At 47.5% G+C, this 24,782-nt stretch overlaps 1 protein-coding gene across 2 annotated transcripts; it reads left to right on the top strand.

Annotated features, from left to right (window-relative positions):
• The first annotated feature begins 15,564 nt into the window (after nt 1–15,564).
• On the top strand, nt 15,565–24,304 carry LOC135822360 (uncharacterized). Of its 2 annotated transcripts, none has more exons than XM_065335105.1 (3): nt 15,565–15,805; nt 16,434–17,051; nt 22,521–24,304. In XM_065335105.1, exons 2-3 carry the CDS (start codon nt 16,460–16,462, stop codon nt 23,348–23,350), a joined length of 1,422 nt encoding a protein of 473 aa, XP_065191177.1. In that variant the 5' UTR covers nt 15,565–15,805; nt 16,434–16,459; the 3' UTR covers nt 23,351–24,304. The 2 variants fall into 2 exon arrangements, with proteins under 2 accessions (XP_065191177.1, XP_065191176.1); XM_065335104.1 differs by having other exon boundaries at nt 16,429–17,051.
• Nucleotides 24,305–24,782: the final 478 nt, after the last annotated feature.

Here is a 24,782-nt window from a genome sequence, read left to right as displayed (position 1 = left end):
CTCCAGCTGCACCATGGCATGGAGGCTTCTATGGTTGGTACAGTGAAGAGTGCCTTGAAAAAGGTAATGGGAACAGCGTTTCTGAAGGTCCAGGAGCTTGAGACCCTCTCGTATGAGGTTGAAGCAGTGGTGAATAGTCGTCCGCTAACTTATGAAGTTATGTGTCTGATAGCCTGGATGAGCCACCAGTAACCCCTGCAATGATGATGGGTAACATCTGGATGTCGTCAGAGAAGCCAGCAGGTACGCTGGACGCTGCGCAGATGTCATCGAGATTGCGTTACCTCAGTCGGACACTGAAGCATGTCAAGAATCGTTGGGAGGTGGAGTACCTACGTCAGCTGACCAAGCACCAACAGACCATGTCGCGCCCTTTAGCTGTGGGTGATGTTGTCTTTGTTCTCGATGATACCAAGCGCAAACAATTCTGGCGTTTGGGACGGATCATCGAGTTATTCCCTGGTCGAGATGGTAAGCGTCGTGTTGCCAAGGTTAAGTTGAGTACCAGTACCCTGTTGAGGCCGATCCAAAGGTTGGTGCCATTAGAAGTATCGTCACAGGACGTGGCTCCTGGGCTTGTCGATACCGCTCAACCTGCTATCGTCCCTCAGCAGCCAGCGTATGAACCGTCAGCACCGTTACCACCACCACGGCAGCAGGAGATGACGCGTTCTGGGCGCGTAGTCAGAGCCCCGGATCGTTTTTGACTTGTGTGCTTTGTTGTACGGCGGTGAGAAGCCCTTTGGTGGGGAGAATGTTGCAAACCACCAGTTCTCAATTGGGAAAGGCCTTCGTGCTTATGGCATTGTATTCGTTGCAATGTTGTATTTCGACTCCGCCGTACCGCTGATGTTGCTGCATGGCATACGCTATATGCGCTGTGTGCGTTTTGCTGTATACGCTGTTATGTCCCGTTTTATATGCGTATGTTTTGCATGTACGCTGTTTTTGCATGCTATAGATAGCTGGGTGTTATTAGTGTTCATTGTTAATTATTCGATGAAGTGAAATATACTGTGTAAAGGAAAAGAGTTGTCCTCGTGCCGTGTGGTCGTACGATCCTGATAATTTAGAGAATCTTAGAGGGTTCACAACACCACTATTCCCACTATTCAATCGGTTTGAAACCTTTTTCATTACTTTCCTTTTGGCATGTAGAGTCGACTCGAATAGTCTCCTGCCTTCTGGGCTCATGCAACTCGCTAGTCCTTCATCCAGCTGGTTTCTTGCGCTGCAAATCGGACATTATAGTCTTTGGTCCGTGCTGGGCACTTTCGAGCGTGCGGGACGAGTCGAATCGACGCTAGACTCATCGTTCACACTTGCAGTGTGCTCGTGCTGTGTGTGCGGGATGTCGCGGTCACGCGCTGCGAGCGGTCGCCCGTGATGCGTGTGCGGCAGATCAGCTGCAGAACGACTGGGACCTACCTGCAAGTATTAGTTTTTTTTTTGCAAAAACAATTAGGTGGAGAGTCGTGTTCGTGTGCGTCTGATGGACGTTGCTGCTGCAGTTGCAGACCACAGCTGTTGGAATGGGTGCTGACGAATCGTTGTGTGACGCTTGAGCTCCACCTGTTCGACATCCTGGCTGGGTGCTCCATGTTTCAGTTTCACGGGATGTGTTGGGCTCTGTTCCCCCGCCATCTGGCTCACACTCTCGGACAATACTGTAGCAACTCGTAGATCTGCCTCTGGCTCTGCCTCGGCGGTGACTGCTGATTCCGAGAAACTGACCGGGACCTCACTGCGGGTGGATTTGCCCATTTCTCGGCGCTCAGGGGAGGTTTGTATGTATGTATTTTTTTATATTTGAATTCGCAAGTACACACGGGCTACAAGTTTCGGGTATTGATGAGTCTACTGCATCCAGAATGATCTCTATTGTGTAGCTACCTGTGCAGTTATTGCATCTGGAATCTCTTCTGTGCACCTTCCTGCGTCTGCTGGTCCTGGTTCTGGGGATTGTGCTGGATTACCTGGGTGCCCAGTGTACTAGTATTCAACCGAAAATACAAGTACCAGTGCCAGTGGGTTTGGCATGTCTCTTGCCTCCTCTTTGCGGCTCGCTGCGTCTGCTGCTGCTGATGGTTCCGTTGATTATGCCGCAGGACCGTCGAGCCGCCTAACTCCGGAAGTTACAAACCGGCTTTATACTGGTTATGTCCCACCCACCATTGAATACGCCTCGCCACTGTGGCAGTTCCAAGCGGCGGTCCTTGAGCGTCTGCAGGCCAGATTGGCAAGAGTCGTCTTGAGACAGTACGGTGTGTTTCCCTCCGCTACTGAACCGAAGGCATCTCTGTTCGCGCACCTCCAATGGCCCAGTCTGGCATGGCGGCGACACATCCAGTGCCTCCAGGAGCTCCATCACCTGGTCCACCACCAGACCACTGCCCTTATGGAGCTGGGCTATAGTCTCTCCACCAGCGCGCGGCGCCCTCTCCAACTTGTCCCGCCTGCCAGGGCGAACACCTACTCGCGTGCCACTTTCCTCTTTGTTACCGCTCCCACCTGGAATTCTTTCCCCACTGACATTAGAACCACCCAAAATAGTCATTGCTTTGTGTCTCGTGTCCGTACCATCTTTGCCAACACCCGCTTTGAACCCGCTGGTTTCATTCCTTCCAGAGTTTCTGTAACATAGTAACGAATGTTATGGCTGATTTCTACAGTACGCATTTGATAACCCTTCCTCTTCTCAATCTATATGTTATAATTTTGCAGATACATGTATATTCCCAGCAAGCCATGAACGGAGACCCCCTCGACTTAGCTAGAATTAGGCCTCGGCCTTTGGGGAATCCATAAATAAATAAATAAAATAAAAATCTTTGAAGCTATCACGGCAGAGTTCATTAAGAAAGCCGCAGGGCAGATGAAGGAGTCGGGAGGTCCGTCTGACTTGATGTGCAGGCATGGCAACGCATTCCTGCCTCCTTCAAGGGTGCTTCGTCCAACCCTGCTGCTGCCATGGCTGCTGCAGCGTGGAAGTTGTGCACGGATCAAGTCAGAGGTGCTGATTTGGAGGCATTTGTAGCTGCGCGGTTGGTGGCTTTGGACAAAAACCCGGGTGTCCGTCCCATTGCTGTTGGCGAAGTATATCGAATAGGCCTTGACAGATTATGCTAGCATAATTTTTCGCATAATTCCTACCAAAATCGAATAATCGCATAATTCGAGGCAAATTGCATACGAATCGCATAAAATTGGAATAATCCGCCTGTTCGCATCAAATTCCATACAGTTTGTACATGTTCTACAAGTATAAGTACAAGTAGATGCACCAGAAAGTTGTAGGTTTACGACTCCCTTGATAACATGTCCAGTCCACTACTATCAGTGATGATCGTAGCTAAGTCGGACGGTGCGTGGAGCCCGTTGAACTTTTGCTACTACAGTACAACGCCCTCTACAAAAAATTCCCCTGTTATTTTGCACAGAACCATTCTACATTACATTGTACATTAGCAGCATATGTGAGCATAATGCGGCATATTATGATAACTTTTAGCATAAAAATAGCATAATTCTGCAATTTTTTCAGCAATGCGAAAAGCATAATTTCACGAAAATATTAGCATAATCTGTCAAGGCCTAATATCGAAGGATCATCGCCAAGGCTATCCTCACAACATGTGACATGACATTGTGTTTCTTCTGACGTTGCTGCCGCTGTTGTTCCACATCGACTATGTGTTGGCGTACTCTCAGCTTGTGAAGCTGCCACTATCCCGGTGCAGTCTCAATATTCCAGTGTGGAGACTGAGGCGATTCTCCTCATTGATGCGCTAAGCCCTACTGTAACGAGATTGGAAACGTGGCTGCAAGACCGTGGACTGAAGCCGAGCCAGGCGAAAATGCAGGTTGATTGGTTCTTTGCATCACATAGCGCTGGCAGCAGCAGTCTTCAGAGACGCTCCAAATCCGCCAAAATATTCCCAAAGTTCCTTCCTTCTTCCAGTGCGACAAACTCCTCCGCACCTCCATGAGCGACACTGACTCACGCTGCTGTCTGGAGTTTGTTGTGCTGGAAACGGAGCGTCACTGTAAGTTGGTGATATCCCTAGTGATGTATTGTTCCAGGGAGTGGTGCTTTCTTGCAGGTGTGCGGAGTAGAAGGTTCGAGGGACTTCTCGTGTGTAGTCGTGACTCAGTCAAGGGTCCTTACTCCTTAGCCAAGGTGGCAGAAAAAGCTGGAGCCCCCACGTAAGGAGCAACACACAATTACCCAATTATGGCCGAAGTCACCACAACCTCTTCTTCATGACTGTACTCTGTAGACGGTAGAAGCCAAGCTACAGGGTTCATGTACATGTACATGTACATTACACATCAGGCCAGTGCTACAAACTCTGGTAGAGGCTTGTTTAATGTTAGCCGGTTCTCACAACGCATATGCTTCGACCAACAGTTCCACCATTATACAGACCTTCCACGAGTCACATAGTGACTACTGGCACTGGAAGTTTGGAGTAGCGATTTAGTAGCCACATGGGTGCACCACCCCCCCCCCCCCCCCCCTGCCCGCCATGGTGGGCGGTAGGCCGGTAGTCCTGAAGGGTCAATTTAAAACTCGGAGAGCTGGTAATGAGCGTCCCATCAAATCTGAGAATGGAATGCTAGCCTGAGGCTAAATTATATGTACGTGATGCTACCGTTACATGATTGCACATGTACACATGTAGGTAGTAGGTGGCGAGGTGATACAATTGTATGTTCGATTTCGAGAACGTGCGTTGCTGTGGGCTAGTTTTACAAAGCAGCATCTTACAAAGCAACATCTTACTATTTCATGTACTAAAAACTACTACATTTACTAGTAATACTTGTTCTGGAGTCACCGCACAATTTTCTCCAGTCTTTGGCTACACCACTTCAATAGATATCTTCCAAATGTTCACCTACGATTGCTATGCCCGTACATTTTCTTTGTTTCCTGTGATGTACCCTTGCCATACTGTGATGTACCCTTGCCATACTGTGATGTACCCTTGCCATACTGTGATGTACCCTTGCCATACAAACTGTGATGTACCCTTGCCATACAAATCATCAGGAATGAGGAGCACCTGTCATAAGACTCATAACGTTAATAATTATCACTATCCATGTTCTATTTTCATTAAACATCAAGCCAAGGCTCCCGATAGATAGCTCTTTTGACGTTCTTAGGTAAGGTCTTATAAGCGGGGATGAGAACAGCTGGCAAGGTACATGATTGTACAGATACAGTATTAGATAAACCTTGTTTTGTAGAAACAATCATGTTGTTGGTCGACATCATGTAACAAGGTGGAGGGGTTGGTAGAGCCCCCGTCGGTTGCGACCATCTGAACCGTATGGGCGACCGGGGCTCTACCAACCGTAGATGGTTGTAGAAAGGTCACTGTTACCGAACACGGTATCCTCCATCTTGTTTCATGCTGTCAACCAACAACATGTTTGAACAAACAACAAGGTTTATCTAATACCATGAGTATACTTGTGTCGGCATAGGCAGCAGGGCTACAGCTATCGATTCAGTTTCATATTGCTGTGTACTCCGTGTTGTTTATGACACATGTGGGAGAGAGAGAGAGAGAGAGAGAGAGAGAGAGAGAGGGGGGGGAGAGAGAGGGGGGAGAGGGGGAGGGAGAGGGGGAGGGAGAGGGGGAGAGAAAGATAGAGAGATAGATAGATAGATAGATAGATAGATAGATAGATAGATAGATAGATAGAGAGAGAGAGAGAGAGAGAGAGAGAGAGAGAGAGAGAGAGAGAGAGAGAGAGAGAGAGAGAGAGAGACGAGAGAGGGACGAGAGAGACGAGAGAGAGAGGGAGAGAGAGAGAGAGAGAGAGAGAGAGAGAGAGAGAGAGAGAGAGAGAGAGAGAGAGAGAGAGAGAGAGAGAGAAAGGGAGAGACGAGGGAGAGAGTGGGGAGAGAGAAAGAGAGAGACGAGAGAGGGACGAGAGAGATGAGACAGAGACAGACAGCGAGAGAGAGAGAGAGAAAGGGAGAGAGAGACGAGAGAAGAGAAAGAGACGAGAGAGAGACGAGAGAGAGACGAGAGAGAGACGAGAGACAGACAAGAGACGAGAGAGAGGGACGAGAGAGAGACGAGAGACGAGAGAGAGAGACGAGAGAGAGACGAGAGAGAGACGAGAGACGAGAGAGAGAGAGAGAGAGAGAGAGAGAGAGAGAGAGAGAGACGAGAGAGAGGAAAGGAGAGAGACCTTCAATCCAGGTAAGGCAGAATTAAACGTCTGAGCCCGAAGTAGTTGACCCTACAATAATAATAATATGCATGCAAAGATGCACAAACCACACCACAACGCAAAGGTGGCGGTACAAACACGAGAGCAGTGAGCGAATAGGAAGTCGTTTGAAACGCTCAGTGTCTCCCGACAGTGCGCTACTAGAACCAAAGAAGACAGACGTAGACCGCGTTGAAGGTTGATCTGCTGTTGGCCACTCTCTACGATGATACGATCTATAAAGAGGGTAGAACTTTGTCTTCTGGATTTGGGTATGTTGATGCCCGGGTGAGCCAAGGTATGGGGATGACAAGATGACCAGAGAAAGTGAACAGCCAACGTCGAGACATTGACAAAGTCAGATAGTGGCCTGCCATGCAGTAATGTCATTTCGCTGTAGACATTATACAATAATGTAATTGGGATCGTGTGACGTTTGAAGAAGGTCCGCCTGTTTGTGGTGCGACGTTAAAAAAACTTCAACAACAAGTAGATGAAAGGAGTCTAGCCACACATCGAGTGTCGTTTGATGCAGGGAGTAGTGATGATCCGGATGTGAATTTTTCATCCTGCTTTTCCGTACGTGTGCACCAAGCTGGACAAACTGGCACAAGGTGGCATGCAACATGTGACCTAGGAACCGCGTGGAATAGTTATGCACTTGATTTAACCACCCACGAACACCACATTGCGATCTAATTACAGCCACTAACTGCCCTTGATAATCTCTATTTTGGTTACATGTACAATGTGCATTTTACAGCAATAGTCATGCATTGTGTGCATGTACACCTGTCGCCTACAGCGAGAACGCACTCGAACATGACTTATCTGCGAACAGTTTCGCCCGCAAATTCAATAAACAAGACGTGTAGTTCTTATGTATAATTATACCGTTTTATATGCTTGCACAATGTCGTGGTCCTCGTGATCAGAATCATGTGGCAACAAGCATACAGTAATGTACAATGAGGCTATGTATCCTCCACTCCAAGTGACTCCCACGTATGGTCATTGTATACGTGTACACTGTACGTCCAGACCCTCTTCGAATCCAGAATACAAAGTGAATAGAGACCATTGTTAGACTGTGACCTTACTCGAGCGCCCTGGTCTTAGGGAATGTAGTGCTCAGGTCATGGAACTTTGTCTGTTTCGTTTGCACCAACACCAGTTATACATTGTATACATGTATGTACTTGTGCACTGTACAAGTACATAATTGTAAACATTATCTCGCCAGAGGCTCACCAGTCGACACACCTGTGTGGAGTCTGTGGACTCATTCCCATACAAATCGCTCCTACAGAACGCGCATGATGGCTGCTACACTGCAGGAGCTACTTTTACTTCGGAGCATGGTCCAGGGAAATAATTCTGCTATCCGCTTGTGGCGCCTCACAGTATTTCACCTCGGTCTTGACCCTTGAGGGACAAATTGAGCCTCGAAATGAAAGTATGCCACGCATATCGTACTCACACACCCAAGATAAACATTTGAGATAAGAGTGGACAATGGTGATCAATTTAATCACTACCACATGAGTGCATTGTCCTGATTGTCACCATGCTCTTCTTGCATCGCAGACTCCATGATGCCGTTGACTGGCGTTGTCCACGCGCCCCTCCTTCACATCCACAATCACATGACTGGAGTGCGCAAAGCGATCAGGTGTTACGAAGCTAATGACTATTGTGCATTGTGCCATGCCTTGCAAAAACGCAACCTCAATACAGTGGTCCCTCTATAATCCGGCACCATTTGTGCCACGAAAATCTGCTGGATTAGGGAGGGTGCTGGATTAACAAATCTGATTTACTGCTGCAATGTACATGAAGAGGACATTTTGGCTACTGAAAATTGTGCTGGTTTATCGAGGGTGCTGGATTATAAAGTGCCGGATTAGAGAGGGACGACTGTACAAAAGATGCCACGCGAATTTCGTCACCCGGTCCGTGAATATGTTCACACCCAACCCGATTGATTCAAGACATGTGGCGGAACACCCGTACTGCCTATTAATTTTTTAATTGGACCGTAGAAACAATAGAGTACTGAAATGTTTTAGGAGCACGTTCTTGAGCGATACCTGTAATCAGCCTATTGCTCACAGTCATAATTTTAATCACTGTACAACCACCACATGCGCACCATCTTTAGTTATGACAAGAGATGAAAATATTGGCTTGTTCGAGTCCGCTTAAAAAGATGACAGACAGTACGCTCTCGCCGCTGTTGAACACAACGTGAAGCATACCACGGTAGTAAATGTATAACATGAGCAACCTACATGTACATGATTGTTTAGCAATGATGAACGATCGATATGTGCTCAACATACTAGTTTTACAATGTCATGCACTAGCGCATTGGAAAGCGAACAGACAGGACATACCGTAATCTTTCTGTTGTCCTACGTGTAATCAATGTAATCAATGCCACCTTGAGGGAAAGAAGAATAGTATAAATTAGGTCCCGCACCTGACTGAAGATCCATATATGGCCATGCAGCTGGGTAGCATACAATGTAATACGGGTACAGTACCGCCACTGGAAACATCGGCGCCGGCTGCATCAGAATTACTTGCATTACACATAATTGCAGAATAACGTTACGTTCACACTAAACATGACTGTATGTACGTGTACATGCAGTAACTTCGACTACTGAGTGCAGTGTACTATGGGCACTTGCAGAACACAGGTTACCCTAACCTGGCATAGGAAGCCTTCGCTCATGACAGCACCCATTTCGTTTGCAAGGTGGGTATTGCTTGGAAAGCCGAGAGTCCAAGTGTCGACATCATTATCTGGTAAGTGCACAGAACTTCAGGAAAACTAATTCCAAGCAAACTCTGTCATTTGTCATCTACGCCACTTATGACCGTCGTTGTCGTCAAGCAAACAAAAAGCGCAGTTGTAAGGCGAAAGGTTAAAGCGTATGCGGGGGTGCTTTGTGACTTCATAAGTCTTCACGACAGGCAATTGTAAAATTATCACCGGAGAAGAAGTACATCGTGTTTCACAATGTTTCACAATGAGACTCGTGGTTTGGCAGGGTGGTCAATCCAGCGCCATCGTACCTCTAGCTGAGAAGGAAATGCCATGGGACTGAGTTGAGACTACTACTAGTATTCAGAAACATAGCCCTTCATCCGAATCCTGGGGTGGATATAATCACACAACAGACCTGCGCTGAACAAATCAAGTGGCACATGAATTATTTGTTCTGCGTCTTGTCCTAGATCCTGCTTGCGGCATGTTCAGTTGAATCACACGTCCAAGGCAATGCTTCTCTGAGAGAGAAATCCTCAAGTATCGCGAAGTCGCTGCAAACAGTGAACCCCCTTCTTCGTACATGTATTCCTGATCTGGTCATCACAATAGGCAAGAGTGCAAATTTTATGGACTCTTGCTATAAGTGTTACGATCTAATTATTAATATTATATCCAAGCCGGCCTTGGTTCAATGGAGGACATGGTGGAAGGGATAATAATCACTAAGGTCAACACGGAAAACAGTTACAAACACAAACATCGGCAGGGCAGCACGCACGAAAATTCACGGAACATTCTCATTTCGCTCATCTTTCCGATTCCACACTGTGGCTGTGCTATGATGCAGTGTGTGTGTGTGTGTGTGTGTGTGTGTGTGTGTGTGTGTTTGCGTGCGTGTGTGCACGTTTGTGTTATTTTAGATTCAGCCATCCCAGTATCCTACATGTATTGCATCATAACAGTACCACATTATCCCCTAATGAATGTGTGGAGATATTCCGGGATGCAGGACGCCGGACCAATTTCTCCTTTACGTCGTAGGCTGATGACCAGGTCTTCCGACACGTTCTAAGACTCAACACCAAGACTAGAAATAGCCGGCTTAGCTTTCAACTGTACTCTTGATAACGCCTTGAAGCAGCTAGCATTTCATTGGGGGACAGAGATTCCGATGGCAATAATAATTCAATTGTGTTGCAAGAGAACTTGCAGATTCATATGCTTCCCAGGTACAAACAGTAACAGTACATGTGCAGGTACCTGGAATGAACACACGCCCTACACGCACCCTCCACACGATGATTGCGGTGGAAGTTTGGCATCACCTTGTTCCACGAGGCGTTGTCCTCCGGGGTTTGTAATTGCAAGCAGGTGGGTGGCCGCTAGAAACTGCGAACTGAGTTTTAAGCTAGTCATCTGGTGGTGGCCGTCCTTCTTAGATGTCGCTCATGATCATATTTGGTACGAGGCAGGCAAAATGCAACCGCCTGTACCATCTCTATTTCGACATTTCCAACGCCTGAACGCACCTGTGTCATGGTGTGAGCCGCGGGGGAAATTCCACTCAGCCTGCAGCCACCATCACCAAGGAAGGCTACATGACAGTTGCAGTAGCAGGATAAACGTGGATGGTAGCACAGCTACAGAACTTACTGGCACAACTGCCTAATCATGGTGTGTAAAGGCTACAATAGTCGAAGCCAACTGTCCCAACACCATGAACACGTAGAGATCTGAGAAAAGGCACAACATGAGTGTGCTATGGTACATTATGCACACAAGTCACACTCCTCGCCAATTTGTTATACACGCCGATATACCGCACACGCGTAACTGTTAAAATAGACAATCAAAATTTCAGAGGCGACAACTTTCCCATTGCTACAAAAATTTGACAATTGGGGGCTACCCAAGGCAGTGCCACATGACCAGATATGGTCTTCTCTAGACTTTACTCCACTGTGGCTGTGTGTAACGATTGTATGGCATTTTAGCTCCCCATTGTCCTACTTCCAGTACGTGCAGATGTCAATGAAACACAAAACCGTTTTAAAAATAATCTATTGTGACATGTTTGATCGTGGGTGTAGAGAATTTTCCGGGCAGCAGTTCACTCTTAGCACTTCACTCGTCTAACAACAAGAAGACACTGGAACAACCTGGCGAAACGGTGACCCATTTGCTACTTTAACCTTGACAGACACAGTGAGTTTATACGAGTACAACCTGACAACGCAGACTCGGTGCCACTGCTACAACACTCAACAGCTGGGAATACTCACAGCCAATTACAGTGTAGACCCGTCTACCTGCAATCGCACACCGCCAACCGCTGTGCTGCGATGGATGAAAGCGAATGAATACAGCCGCAAATGATCGTATCAATCGCGGAGAACAGAATGACTTCCAACTGCATGCCTATACCCAATGTGACATTTGCTATTGCCAGTATTGGATCTGCACTTCAAGTACATGTGTAATAATTTAAAAATATGCCCTCATTTTACGCGACAAGAACGCGTAAACATACAGGTCACACGGTTGCTGATATATTCAGCGTCGATAGTCGAGTATTGGCTGCTGCTAGCATGCTCCCCAGGATCCTTGTCTATACAGTTGTATACTCACTAGCTGTTTTCAAGAATATTTTAATATTGGGTGACAACGCAGTACAGTGGTACATGGCGCCAATGGTGGGATAATATGGCCCAGGCGTAATGAAGAACTTGAGAAATTCCAGAGAACTAGCACAAATATTCTGACGGCCAGGGGAGAGGGTGAGCCCCGGGAGTTCTGGTTTCAAGATCATTTCACATAATTATTAACTTCCCCTTTAAAAGCGGTGGTATAGAATGCATGACTGGGATGACGTGAATGTACAATGTACATGTACATGTACATTGTACATTACTGGTGTTGCTGATGTGGGGGCTGTTTGTTTGTAAACTACTCTTGACGGTGTGGATGACATCCCAATCCTACCAGGCATTGTTGAACTCGTTCCCCAGAAATATCAGCAAAACAGTTTAGCAGTGCAAATTGGCCGAAACGAATGACTGCGTTTCAAGCTACATGTACAAAGTCATGCACATGTTGCCATACAACAATAGCAATTGTTGCACCGATGATGCTGATGTATCTCCTGGCACTGCCATTCATCACACACTTGGAATATTATCAACTGACTTCAACTGGTTTTCACTTTCACTTACACTGTACCCAACTGCTATCTACTATCACTTGCCTATAGGCGAGGACCACACAACTTACATGTACGTAACAACAACACCTGCAGCACCAATTCGAGATTCTGTCTCTGTGCGAAGTGCTTCATGATCATTGGCTTCAGTGGTGTGTTTCGGCACACGCCATCTCCATTGCACTTTGGGCTCATTCACTACAGTTCCTTGAGATGAGCAAGCAAGCAAACACTGCCCTGACTTACGTGTACTTGTAACAGTATCAAAGAGAGGTCAAACGTCTCACAGTGTTCGAGGGCAAGGCATTGTTTTTCAACCAGTAATCAGTGTGCTCGCTCAGTACAGTAGTTTCGTTGCAATGTAGTTTCACTACCTCAAGTGGCTGGTGTCCGGTGTCTAAACGTTTTACTCGACGATATGCCATAATGCCATGATCTGATGATATTCTCTGATCTGGTGCCCCATGCATGGAACACGGCACGGATAGTGCCCTGCAATGGGAGAAAGAGACTCAGAGTATGTGTGTGTGTGCGTGTGTGTGTGTGTTTGTGTGTGTGTGTTTGTGTGCGTGTGTGTGGATGTAGTGTGTCACGTGGGCCTTCCCACGTCGTTTGGCTTCTTCATCAACATCCGTTTCAGTCTGGTGTTTGTTTGTTCTTGTCCATTTGAGAGCTCCGTGATCGACTGATTGTACAATGTCATGTACATGTACCTGTGCCTGTACTTCAATGTGATCCGATTAATTAAAGTGAATCTAATCCGATAAATGCATGATCCAATGTTACGTGTGTGCTTCGATTCAAAGCAGGCTCTATTTTTGAAGTAACTTTAACGTACAATATACATGTTACATGTACATGTAACTGTTAGCTCCACAGACAACAGCTTTACTCACTGTGAATGTGAATGTGTGAGTGTCACTGATACAACAAACCGGGATTACATGTAGATAGTGCGAAAATGCAAACGATCCTTGCATTGCACCTGAGAACAAGAATAGGCGGAAGATGGCTGCTGGAATACATTGCATTGCACTGCGTTGTGGCAGAAACTCGTACAGCATCAATACAAGTGATCGTAAAACAGGATACTAGTAGTCGATACTGTAGCATGAATACTGGGCATGCGCATGCATATCACTGGACAATATGGACATGGGTACGATCCGAGGAGTCTCGTCGGAACAACAGTCCATTTCACCGCCGTGCGGTAGTTATTGCTGTCCACGGCGGTACTAGTATCGTATTTACTACAACACAGCAAACACTATGATGTAGTCCAACACCACCATGTCGCCTATTCCCGAATAGAATCGTTGCGGATTGAGCGACTCTCTACTTCACATGATGCGTAATCAGAATTTTCAAACGTCGCCAATACCGCATTCACTAGTGACCAGTAGACAGTTGCACCAGGGTCACACCGTCTCTTTCGGGCGCCACTCAAAGTGCAGTGGCACTGTGCAGTTGAAAAGGTCCATCCAGTGCAGCCCGCACACTACGAACTGTGCATTGGGTCTGAAGCCAAGCACTTCCGTGACTGGATTCCGATCATGTTCTTCAATCCAGCCAGCACTGCGGCAGGACTGAGGACTGAGGTTGGTACAGCACAGTCCTTCTGCTGCTCTCCGATCATGTGCTAAACAAAAGGGATGTTTGAGACTGAGAGGCTGAGGGTGACAGTGTGACATTGCTATTGTCTATTGTCTATTGGGTCGTGGGCGGCTGCAGAGATGGAGCAAGGACATCTCGACACTATGCCCGGGTAGGATACATGGGCATTGTACATTCCACTATGTGTAATCATGTAGTGCATTTTGTAGATTTTGTACATGTATGGCAGGCACACGAGCAACGATGTACAGGAATGTACAGGAACCGTAACACCGAACTAGTTACTTCCGAAGATCAATACTCATTATTTTCGTATTGGCGTTCATCCTAAAGGACCCACTCAACCCGTGTACATGTGTACATGGGCAAACCATCGGTCGATGATGGGATGAACGCGGGGATTCAAGTGTTTCCAAATGAGCGTACATGTATACGAAAACAATCATGAATGCCCTATGGATATACATGTACATGATTGTGTACATAGATCGTTGGTGGGCCAGACTGAATCCGATTCCTGACATAGAACACACCAGCGATGACCGTGCTGTCTGCTGTCTGCTGTTTCCTCGACCCTGGCCAAGGGCCAGGCTTGGGCCGGCAAAATCCTGATCTGCCGCACACCATGGTACACACCGTGTCCTGTTCGGATCGGCGCCAGTTCTGACTGAATGCTGTTATGTATTGTTGTCTGTACTCGTACCCGGTCGAAGGTTGCTTTGACGTTTACATGACATGACATGTATGTGGTGCGGTGTACAATGTACATGTGCATGTAGCATTGTGGTGATGAGTCCGAGGCGCCGAGCGAACTACTCGCGCTGCAAAACGATTTCTATGCCTGGGCTAGAGGACCTCAGCCATCCCGTATCACGTGATTTATTCCATCATCCCAGTGGCAGTGCAGTGCACATCATATCAAATATCACAGACCTGAGTGACTGACACGACCGCTCTCACTCATGATAGCTCAGTGCTCCGTACAATGCAGGTCACGTGGAAATACTCCGCGCTTCAGCCTTCGGACAGGTCACGCATACACAAACACACACGCGCGCCCACACACAGACACACACACGCACACACACATGCACGCACACAAACACCCTGACCTGAAGATCGGGAAGCTGCGACGATCGACGCGAAAGAGTTGGCTTCCTCAACCATCAAACAACCAGCCTTTTGAGCTCCAGTCCAGGAGCTGAGATCAAAGAATGTTGGATCCGCCCACACGTGATCGCAGGGGCCAAATCTGGCTACAGCAGCTGCTCCTGATCCTGCTGCCTGTACGAACTGCTGCTGTGTACTACTACTAGGCCCAGCAGTATGCACCAACGCAAACGTCGGATAAAAACGATACGTGGAGTTGCTGACCAGTCCGGGATGACTCAGGTGACGTGGGTGCGGGCTTGCTCAAGCGCTAGCGAACGGTACAGCATGCCATCTTGTGCATGTGTTATGCAGTGCGCTACACCATGACTGTGTCGTCACCGGCCCGGGCCGTGCATATGATGCAGTCAGTCCTGGGGTTGATTGGTGTCAGGCATCAGGACACTTAGAACAGTGACAACACCACACAGCACACATGGACAAGTGACGGAGACAGTCCGGTCACTAGTAGTGCACTGCAGCCCAGGTATTCGTACAGCAGCATGCCTAGCGAGTAGCGCCCCAGGTCGATAATGAGCATGGCATTGTACTGCATATTGCACGGGCTGATATAAATAGGATGACATGTGGTACCAGAAAGCACCAGTTTCGAGATCATTCTTCCGTACAGGTAGCAGAACTGAGTGTAGGGGCTGAGAGAGAAGCAAAGTCAAAGGTCTTTGACGCCAAGAAGTGACTAACCTGGTAGAGTAAGTGTGTGTGAACGGTTCTACCTTACAAGACCCAGTGTGCCAAGGTGTGCTGTGAGACTCCGCGGGCCAATCCCGCTAGCACCTTAAGGTCTTCACCAATCAAGCGTCCAATACAAGGTAAGCATGGCGATTGTCCCGTGTGGCTCCAGCTTTGTGGCCGTAAGGAAGTAAGGAAGTACTGCCTCGATTTATATGGCATAGTAACTTATGGCATAGTAACTTATGGCATAGTAAGTCAGGTCTGCTTATGCACTGGGCTTTGGACTTTGCCGTTTTCGGTAGCGTACGGCTAGATGGGTGCACTAGAGCCTCTAGACTAGAGGGGGGTTATTGTACTTTCTTGTCGAGGGGGCCTAGGAATCAAGTTAAAGTTTGCCATGCTGGCAGACAGGCTCGATACATGTGTGTGCCTAGGCGTTTTCAGTTCACTGCTGCACGCTCCCAGTAATACACACTGACAAACACTGGTGCAGCAGACGCTGGGAAGCTCCAGCCATGTCAAGGGTGTAGAGGTGTGTTCCGTCTACCTCGTGTACGTGTGTTAGCTCATCACCTACGTTGACCTAACTTTCACGAGAATTGTGAGGGAGTGCCACTAGACAAAAGCGCAGCATTCCCCTAGCCTGAGCTCGTGCGTGCTAGTGACATGGCTAAGTATAAATTGGCTCACGGACCGGTTTTCCAGCACTTTAGATTCGTGGTGACTTCTGTTTTTTTTCTCTTCTTCTATCTGCTGGCAGCAAAGGTCAGGAAGACAAGTTCAGTGTGGCCATGGCTTCAAACACATCACTTGCACTCCTGTCTATCCTGCTGCTTGTCTCTGGACTTGCACACTCTACTCCCGTACCAACCACTGAAGATGCCACCACCAGCGGCACCACTAGCAGTCAGGCAGATACGAGCAGTGCAGCAACGTTACTGGACACTCTGAAATCACTACCCGCAGAGGAGGAGCTTGAGAGCACCACCGTAACTACAGAGCTAGGCACCACAGACGCGACTACAGAGCTAGGCACCACAGACGCGACTACAGAGCTTGGCACCACAGACGCGACTACAGAGCTTGGCACCACAGATGCAGCAACAACAGCAACAGAAGAGCAAGTGGAGGAGACCACGACTACTGGTGCTGTCACATCCAGCAGAAGCAGCAGTGCAGCAGTTTCCGAGCAGCCTGCGGCCACCGAAGTAGAGAACGACTGCAGCGAAGCACTGACTAGCTGGTCGCCGTGGACGGAGAAAGGAGAGAACATCAAGAATAACGGCTGTGGATTTCGTCGCCGTACTCGTAAGATTCGCAGCCCCACTCTGGCACAGCAATGCTATGGTGAAGATGTGGAATTGACCGAATACATCGAGTCATGTGAGTACAGTGTACACATGTAACACTTTCACCATAATGGTAGTGCATTGGTACTTTAGACTTAGAGTCCTCTTGCCAGTCTTGCTTTCACTGTCATTGTTTTCAAGTAGAGTTCAACGTAAGTAACATTAGTGTGGGGGAAAAGGACTTAGGTATGTTGATCTCAGGTGATGTGTTCCCTCACGAGACCTCAGCAAAGAGCGGTCAGCACACGCCCTCTGTCAGGCTGTCAACGGGTACACGTGTCACCTCTCGTCTTGAGTTAGGTGTGGCTGCGAAGACGCCGTGCGCTGCTCGTCCAGTTTGTCGAGAACTACACTCGCTGCTCATCATCAGGTCATTCGATCACATTCCTATTCCCTGAGCCAACACCACCTTGTCAGGTAACACTGTTTCAGTGTTTGCAGCTGTGATGTTCAGCACATAATTATAATACTGAGACATAGCACTACCCCCGTAGTGTGTTACTGTTCTCGTCGCTGCGCTGTACATCCAAGGCCACACCTTCAGTCCTTGCTGCTACTGCCTGGCACTAGCGATCACCTTGTACCATGCGGTGAAGTAAGTAAGTTTGGTCTGTTACTGAACTGTAGTGAGTATGTAGACAGATACTCGTGCACTCCAGTACGAACTGCGCTGCTGTCAAACAACATCTGCCTGATGGCTGCGGAAAACCACAGAAGCACAAGTGTCACATTGTTCAGCGTCATCCTCATCATGCGGAACTTCCTTGGCATTGGCATTGTCTTTTGAATACAGAAAAGCCCTTCTCTCGATATGCACTCTGTCTGAAGGAGGAAGTGAGATCAGAACAGTGAGTGGCAGTCAGTCAGTGCAGTGCGATCAGACGAAAAACGACCTGTCCTGCTGCATAATTAGATTGTGCAACATGTCGCGAAATTTCTGTCTTGCAGTACGCATGGCATCAAGAGTCATGTAGATACCATGCAAGTACGTGTACATAATCATTATGTATTCTCAGGATATCACAATCAGTATGTGGCTGGAACTACACAACCAGCATTGGTTCGTTCCCAGAACACACATGTCAAGTGTGTTCTGGGAACGAACCAATGCTGGAAAGTGCATGCATTACGCTGTCAACATGAGGTACAAGTGCTGGCAACTGAAATCCGACCCCTAGCGGTGCGCTAGCCGCGTTAGCGATTCGTACGAGACGCTAGGGGGGGTCGGATTTCAGTCGCCAGCACTGTACTTGGGCTCTCGCAGAAATGAAACAAACAATGCCGGAGAAACGAGAACTACAATCGCAGTGAACCGGTCACGAGCCTAGACTAGAGCCCTACTGCTGTACTGCAGTTGGTGCGCACGTTCTTCATTCTATATCTAGCCGTTAGAACTGAAGCATAGTGCGGATCAAAGCCAAAGACGCTAAAACAGTCAGTGCCTAAAGCTAGCGGTGTCTGTTCGCCGGAGTTGGAACATGCAGCACTGGAGATGAAGACTTTGAAGTGTTCCTTGGCGCCAACACTGCAACACTATGATCACAAACCTATGTGAACACTTTACTGGCAACATCTCCACTTGATCTCTGTGACAGTGGGAGTGTCTGGGTGTGTGCGCGGCCAGGCAAACTGCAGCTAGGCTCTAACTTTTTTTAAAGCATGGAGTGGAGAAAGGGTTACTTCAGATGTCCTGGACATGTAGGATAAAAACAACACACTATCACTGTACGAAGTAGTGTGACACAAATATGTTGATTTTTCTCTAGTCTGCAAACAGTTCAGTGTTTCCTGACCCAGGCCCTAGATCCGGAGCACGATCAATGTCCACCTAATTTCCAGAGGAAGATCGCCATAGCATTGTTAGCATTATTATCCTAGTGTGTGTGTGTGTACAATGCTGCTACCACCAGCCAAGACTCGAGCCAGACCGGGGTCCCTCGTCGTACCGGTACATGTAGCCTAGGTCAGCAATGCTCTAGCACTCGACTGTGGCGAAGTCACCATGCCATCACAAACCGTTCACAACATTCTCCAGACTTCGAAACTCACGCATCTAAAGTCCTGTGAAAGAACACAGCCATGATGCACCGGTACGTGACGGTATGCAACGTTACTCGCAGGAATACTTCCCAACACAGTTTCCGCCACATTGAATTCAATCCAGTCAGTCACGAACAGTCTTCTTTGGACATATTTGGTGTCCCCCGCATGACAATTGCTTAAAGTTAGTGTGTGGAGTAACAGCTTGTCTAGACCAGTCAGGACTCTAGGGGTCGTCTCAGGGAGAAGAAGCCCAACGTGTCACAGTAGCAGCATAAATTAATGACCTGATGACCGTGAGGTGGGATGATGACGTGACGAGGCCATTGCCAGCGGAAGGATACTGTAGAAGTAGGCTGTGTAGACTACAGCTAAAATATTGCAATGGATGCCAATGGTCCATACCACGCTGTATGATGCCAACTTTCAGATGTACATGTAATTTATTGGGCTGGTATCGTTAAAGAGCTAGGACCTCGGGACGCTGCGTAACAGAAACAGACACGTTCCACTTGTGCGTCTGCGGAGTCACGCATTTCTCTAGTATTGAACAGAGTGCGAGTGAACACAAAGATTCATCGAACATCCAGTGAAGAAAACAACGCGGATGGATGGAATTAGCGCAAACGGTTGATTAGTAGCAATGCACTGAAAACAAACCCTTTCACAGCAGAGGCCACGGGCTGCGTGTGAATCACCTTTGATGCCAGGATAGGATTATTTTTACATCTTCAGTTGAGTGGCTGCTTCACTTCATCACTGAGTGGAGTGCGAGATGTGTTGAACACTGTCTATACAGCGACCGTGGGTTACAACGACACTCATGTCGGATGATATCACCAATCACCAATATGCAATGGCAATGATGTGTGCATACACCAGTATCTATGGCGAGCAAACAAACCCTGACTTAGACGTCTTAGTGGGCGATTGCTGGACAGCGGATAGCACGTGCAGACTCGCTACACGGAAATACCATCATGCCACAGAAGTCAGAAGATCAACAGGAAAGAAAACGAACACGCTTGGCAGCGATAGATATGTAATGCCCCTCTCCTTAGTCCTGCCCTTCCAGGTTCCATGTTTGAGTTTGGAACACACACACACACACACACACACACACACACACACACACACAACATGAAGGGCATGACATGTACATGTAGGTACACTTACTTCGCGACCGGATTTCAGTGAGCAGCTGGCCTTAGGCTTAGGCCTTAGGTCTGGACTACTGAGTGCTGTATTCTTGACTTGGGTAATGTAGGCGCTTGGCTTAGTCAGTTGATGGTACGACTGACCTAGCTACGCACCTTTTGTAGGTGTTGCAGGATGAACCACAATGCTTTTTTTCAATCAGTAGTGACAGTGCAGTGAGCAACGACTAGCAAGTACATGTACTGGCATTTTGTTATCAATTTTAAAAGAAAGTTACCCCGTGCTGTGCAAGGCTGAAGATCAAAGACAACGATCCGCTTTCACCAGTTCATTCAGACTGTGTTAGAACCTTCTTTCCATGCAATGACCGTCGCTGGTACTCACAGCACTAGTCTGGAAACGAAGCACTTGAAGTGTGTTCATGTCCATCTTTGTACCCGTCATGAACGACAACAATGCTTTCTTGATCAGCAGTTGTTTTCTTACCAAAACTCTAACCTCTTAGGTCACAGGTGTTTAGTGGCTTTGTCCCGGACACTGACAGCTAGCCAGGGGTTGCGCACAGTTTTCCTGGCTGTCGTTGAGTGTGGGAACACATTGGTTAGTTCACGCAATGGTCACGGAATGAGGAGGCTCTTGAAAAGTTGGGCAATCAAAGTGTCCTAAATGGCACTTCGAAGTAGTTGTCATCCAGAAACTGCACCAGAAGAGAGTCCCTGAACTCAACAAGAATTCCAGACGCTTCAGTCCAGAATCTTCACAATCATCCAGAGAAACCCTTACCCAGTGCAACGGCCGCCACAGGGGCTCCAGGAAGGATGCTACTAGTACACTAAGTCTTGATGTATATCAGTGTAGCTACTCCTTTGAGACATCATGACAAGGGGTACAGCTGAATGTTTATCATCGGATGATCATGGTCGCAGTGCATACATACTATTACCTATGTGTCAATGAATGTCCGTCACTGCCACTGGATTCTGATGATGCAGAGTTCTCTCTACCCAGGTGTGTCGCCAGGCGTTCGGCTGTGGAATGAAAATTGGCAGCAGCGATAACGCGATTGAAGCACTTCAGAGTTGTTTCATCTTGGCTTGCTAACTGTGACCATGCCCCCCTGGGGTGTTGCAGGGGTTTAGAATCTCCACACAGCGTACACCAGCCAATGACTATTCTAGTGAAGTACAAACGTTCTACAAACAAGAGGATCCCCTGGCAATGTTGCCAGCCAATAAAAAGGCAAAACCCCAGAGGCTATTGAGGAATGGATTTAGCTCACGGTGGAAACTGTGGAAATGGTTTCCTTACTAAACAAATGCTTTGGATGACAGGCATTTACTTACTTCCGTATGCTACTTTGGATGACAGGCGTGTGTACTACCTAGGATGATGATGATGATGCGCTGAAATACTTGTGAAAACAGCAAATTAGATGGCATGCTGCCTGACTTCGTCAGCGTCTGAAGTGATATAGCCCGGTCCATCGGCTTGCACAGCGCATGCTCCGTCGTCTTGAACAGAATAAGCTAGGGATAGTGTCTAATCCCACCATGCAGTTTCGCAAGAGAAAGACTACTTGCACGTCACAGATCTCGCAAAGAATACATGAAGTGAAGCAGCCCACATGCAGAACTCTTAAAACCTTGGAGAGAACACACCCAACTACACCGTACTCTATCAGAGGGAGACCAGTTTCAAGCAGATAGTAATGAACCTCAAACATCAAAGTGAAAGTGCTCTGAAGAACCTTGCGCATCAACTCGTATGCTGTCTCAAGTGAGCTGTCTCAACCGCCCGTGTTGTATGCTGGTTCATATGCTCAACATGTTTTAATTGCACACGAAAATACATTCTGCACTCAATCTCGAGTCCGGACAGCTGCAGCGAACAGCGAACGGTAGCTATTTCGACCTCAGCTCTCAGGGCTCATACGCTAATGCACTGTACGACTTGTACATGCACTATAATCACATTATAGTGTATTTAATACGTAATTTATGTTTGTGGTCACAGTCAGTGCCCATCACAACATAGTATCACGAGTCATCGTCACTCGTGTATCACTTATATACCGGTACTAGTAGATCTACATGATGTACAGGCATTCATTCATGTACTGTACAATCATGTACCTGGTAGGAAGAAAGGCATGGTGGGATTTCACAGACTCAGTGCGGATTTTAAAAGTGCCCCACCGCAGAAACAGGCAAGAAAAACAAACAGAACTGGCATTTTTGTCGCAAAAGACACGTTCGTCTAACATGGTGTTGGTTGGTTGTGATTCGTTTTCATTTTCTGTGCACAGGTGAGCAACTGAGCAAGAATGAAATCACCAGGTCATTCCAGTACTATGTCATTGATCGCCTGTTTGGCTGGAGCAATCATGAAGTCGCAGGCAACCAGCCCGCAAACGCGCCGAGTCGTCAAAAACGCCAGGCAGGCAACATACTCTTGTTCAACTTTGGGGATGCGGTCAACCCGTTTAACACATGCCCAGAGAACCCAGCTCACCGTCCGGTAGATTTCCTCATCATGCTGGATAGGTCAGGCAGCATGACGACAAGCCACTTCCGGCTGTTGCGCAACAGCATGGCCAACCTGATCAGTAGAGGAATCCCCAGCGTGGACAAGGACTCCACACGCGTAGCTCTGCTCACCTTTGCAACCAGAGCCACGCTGGAGATCGACTTCAACGCGTGCCGCGCCAAGCGGTGCTACAGACGAATGTTCAGGAACAGCACGGGCATTTCAACGGGCGGCATGACGCGCATTGCTCACGCCCTGGAAAGCGCGTCCGAGGCGTTCACCACCGCAAAGGGCTCCAGAGACTGCAGTCGCAAGGTCATTCTGCTGATAACGGACGGCACAGCTCAGTCGGAAACACCAGGTGAAGCCGCCGATCACCTCAAGACTGACAAGGGCGTGGAAATCTTTGTCGTCGGCGTCACCGACCTCATCATTGAGAATCAGCTGCGGGAAATTGTCTCCACACCGGTGCAGACCCACCTGTACTACATGAACACGATGAAAACTGTCAAGAAAGTGTGCAAGAAGCTGAGAACGGCCATGGTTCCAGAAGAAGATCTCCTGGAAGAGATAGAATCACCACAGCCCGATCCTGACTTTGAATTCTGATCAGCCAGAGAGACGACCACACACACACACACAGAGTTAGGAGAGTGCCGCTTTCATGCCGATATCCTTTGCATCAAGAACACTCTGGGCCTTCGTGTCCTGGTGATAGCTGGAGATAACACTCTGGGCCTTCGTGTCCTGGTGATAGCTGGAGATTCACTATGTGTTTTGTGCATGATGTTTGTTATCGTCCACCAGCAAACATGTAACGACACGTTTACAAGTGTTACAACCGCCACAAGTATGTACATGTGCAGCTGCAATGTACTACTAGATGATATGAAGAATATACACACACATACACACACATACAAACAAACACACACACAGATACACACACAGATACACACACACACACAAACCCACACACACAGATACACACACATACAAACAAAACCCACACACACGGATTTGCTATCCTTATCATGTAGAGCAGTTGCGCTCAGCACAGCCTCACGGATGGGAACTAGATACATAACCAATATGGACCACATTCTGCGCCTTCCCTCCTTGACGATAAATGAGAAGAGATATTAGTAACGCTAAACAAAATATACAGGCTCTTTACTTTTGCAGCAACTGCTACTCATGTTTACGCTTATCTAAGTCATCAGTTATCATTATGGTAAAAACTTGAAGTAGCAAGTAAAATAAATGCCACTGCCTCCAGATTGCAATGACTTGATCAATGATGTTTCACATTATATTTTCTGCTGCCACTGTGATGCTCGGATTTCCCCAGCCGACTTGATGGGTAGCCTAGTAAGAGACTGTTTGCCAGAGAGATGTACACATAGTACCCAAACTATGGTTAATCTATGTAGCTAATCGATTGCTTGATGATTCTCTAAGTTACCATTAAGATATCCAGGACATTCAACCATAGCTGTAACTATAGTAACTGACGAATGCAACTACTTTTCGTGTGCAGATAGAAAAGTTGTGCTTCTCAAATTTGGCTAAAGTGCTCGTGAGCTTTGCTTGGCATGATGATCTTCTCCCCAAGTAGTAGCATGCACACGGTTTCATTTCAAAACTCTTTCAACATATTGCAACATGTTGTATATGGCAGACGCAACATGAAGCAACATTAGGAAAAAGTCACAGGATTTGATTCTGATGAACCATATTATTTCGGTAATTCCAAAAGTTTGCCGTGCGCGGTATTTTGACCAAAGCAGATCGATCATGCATGGTGGGACTGTCTTTCCGAGTCAGCTTTGCCATGACAGTGGAGTGCAAAATTCCATACTCCACTTCCACCGTTACCATGGGCTGTTGCCATGGAGTTTCCTAGTACCGTACCTTGTGGGATCACCTCAAAAATTTGTGAATTCCTTCATCGGTCACCTAGCAACCGTTTAGGGTCAAGTTATAAGTAAAATGTTGGAGCACAGGCCATGCACAGGGTTCTAGCCAGGTCAAAATTGTA

Source organism: Sycon ciliatum, chromosome 8, assembly GCF_964019385.1.
Source record: "Sycon ciliatum chromosome 8, ocSycCili1.1, whole genome shotgun sequence".
NCBI classification, from domain to species: domain Eukaryota; kingdom Metazoa; phylum Porifera; class Calcarea; order Leucosolenida; family Sycettidae; genus Sycon; species Sycon ciliatum.
The sequence above is the reverse complement of the archived record's forward strand: the minus strand, read 5'-3'. Positions and strand labels throughout refer to the sequence as shown.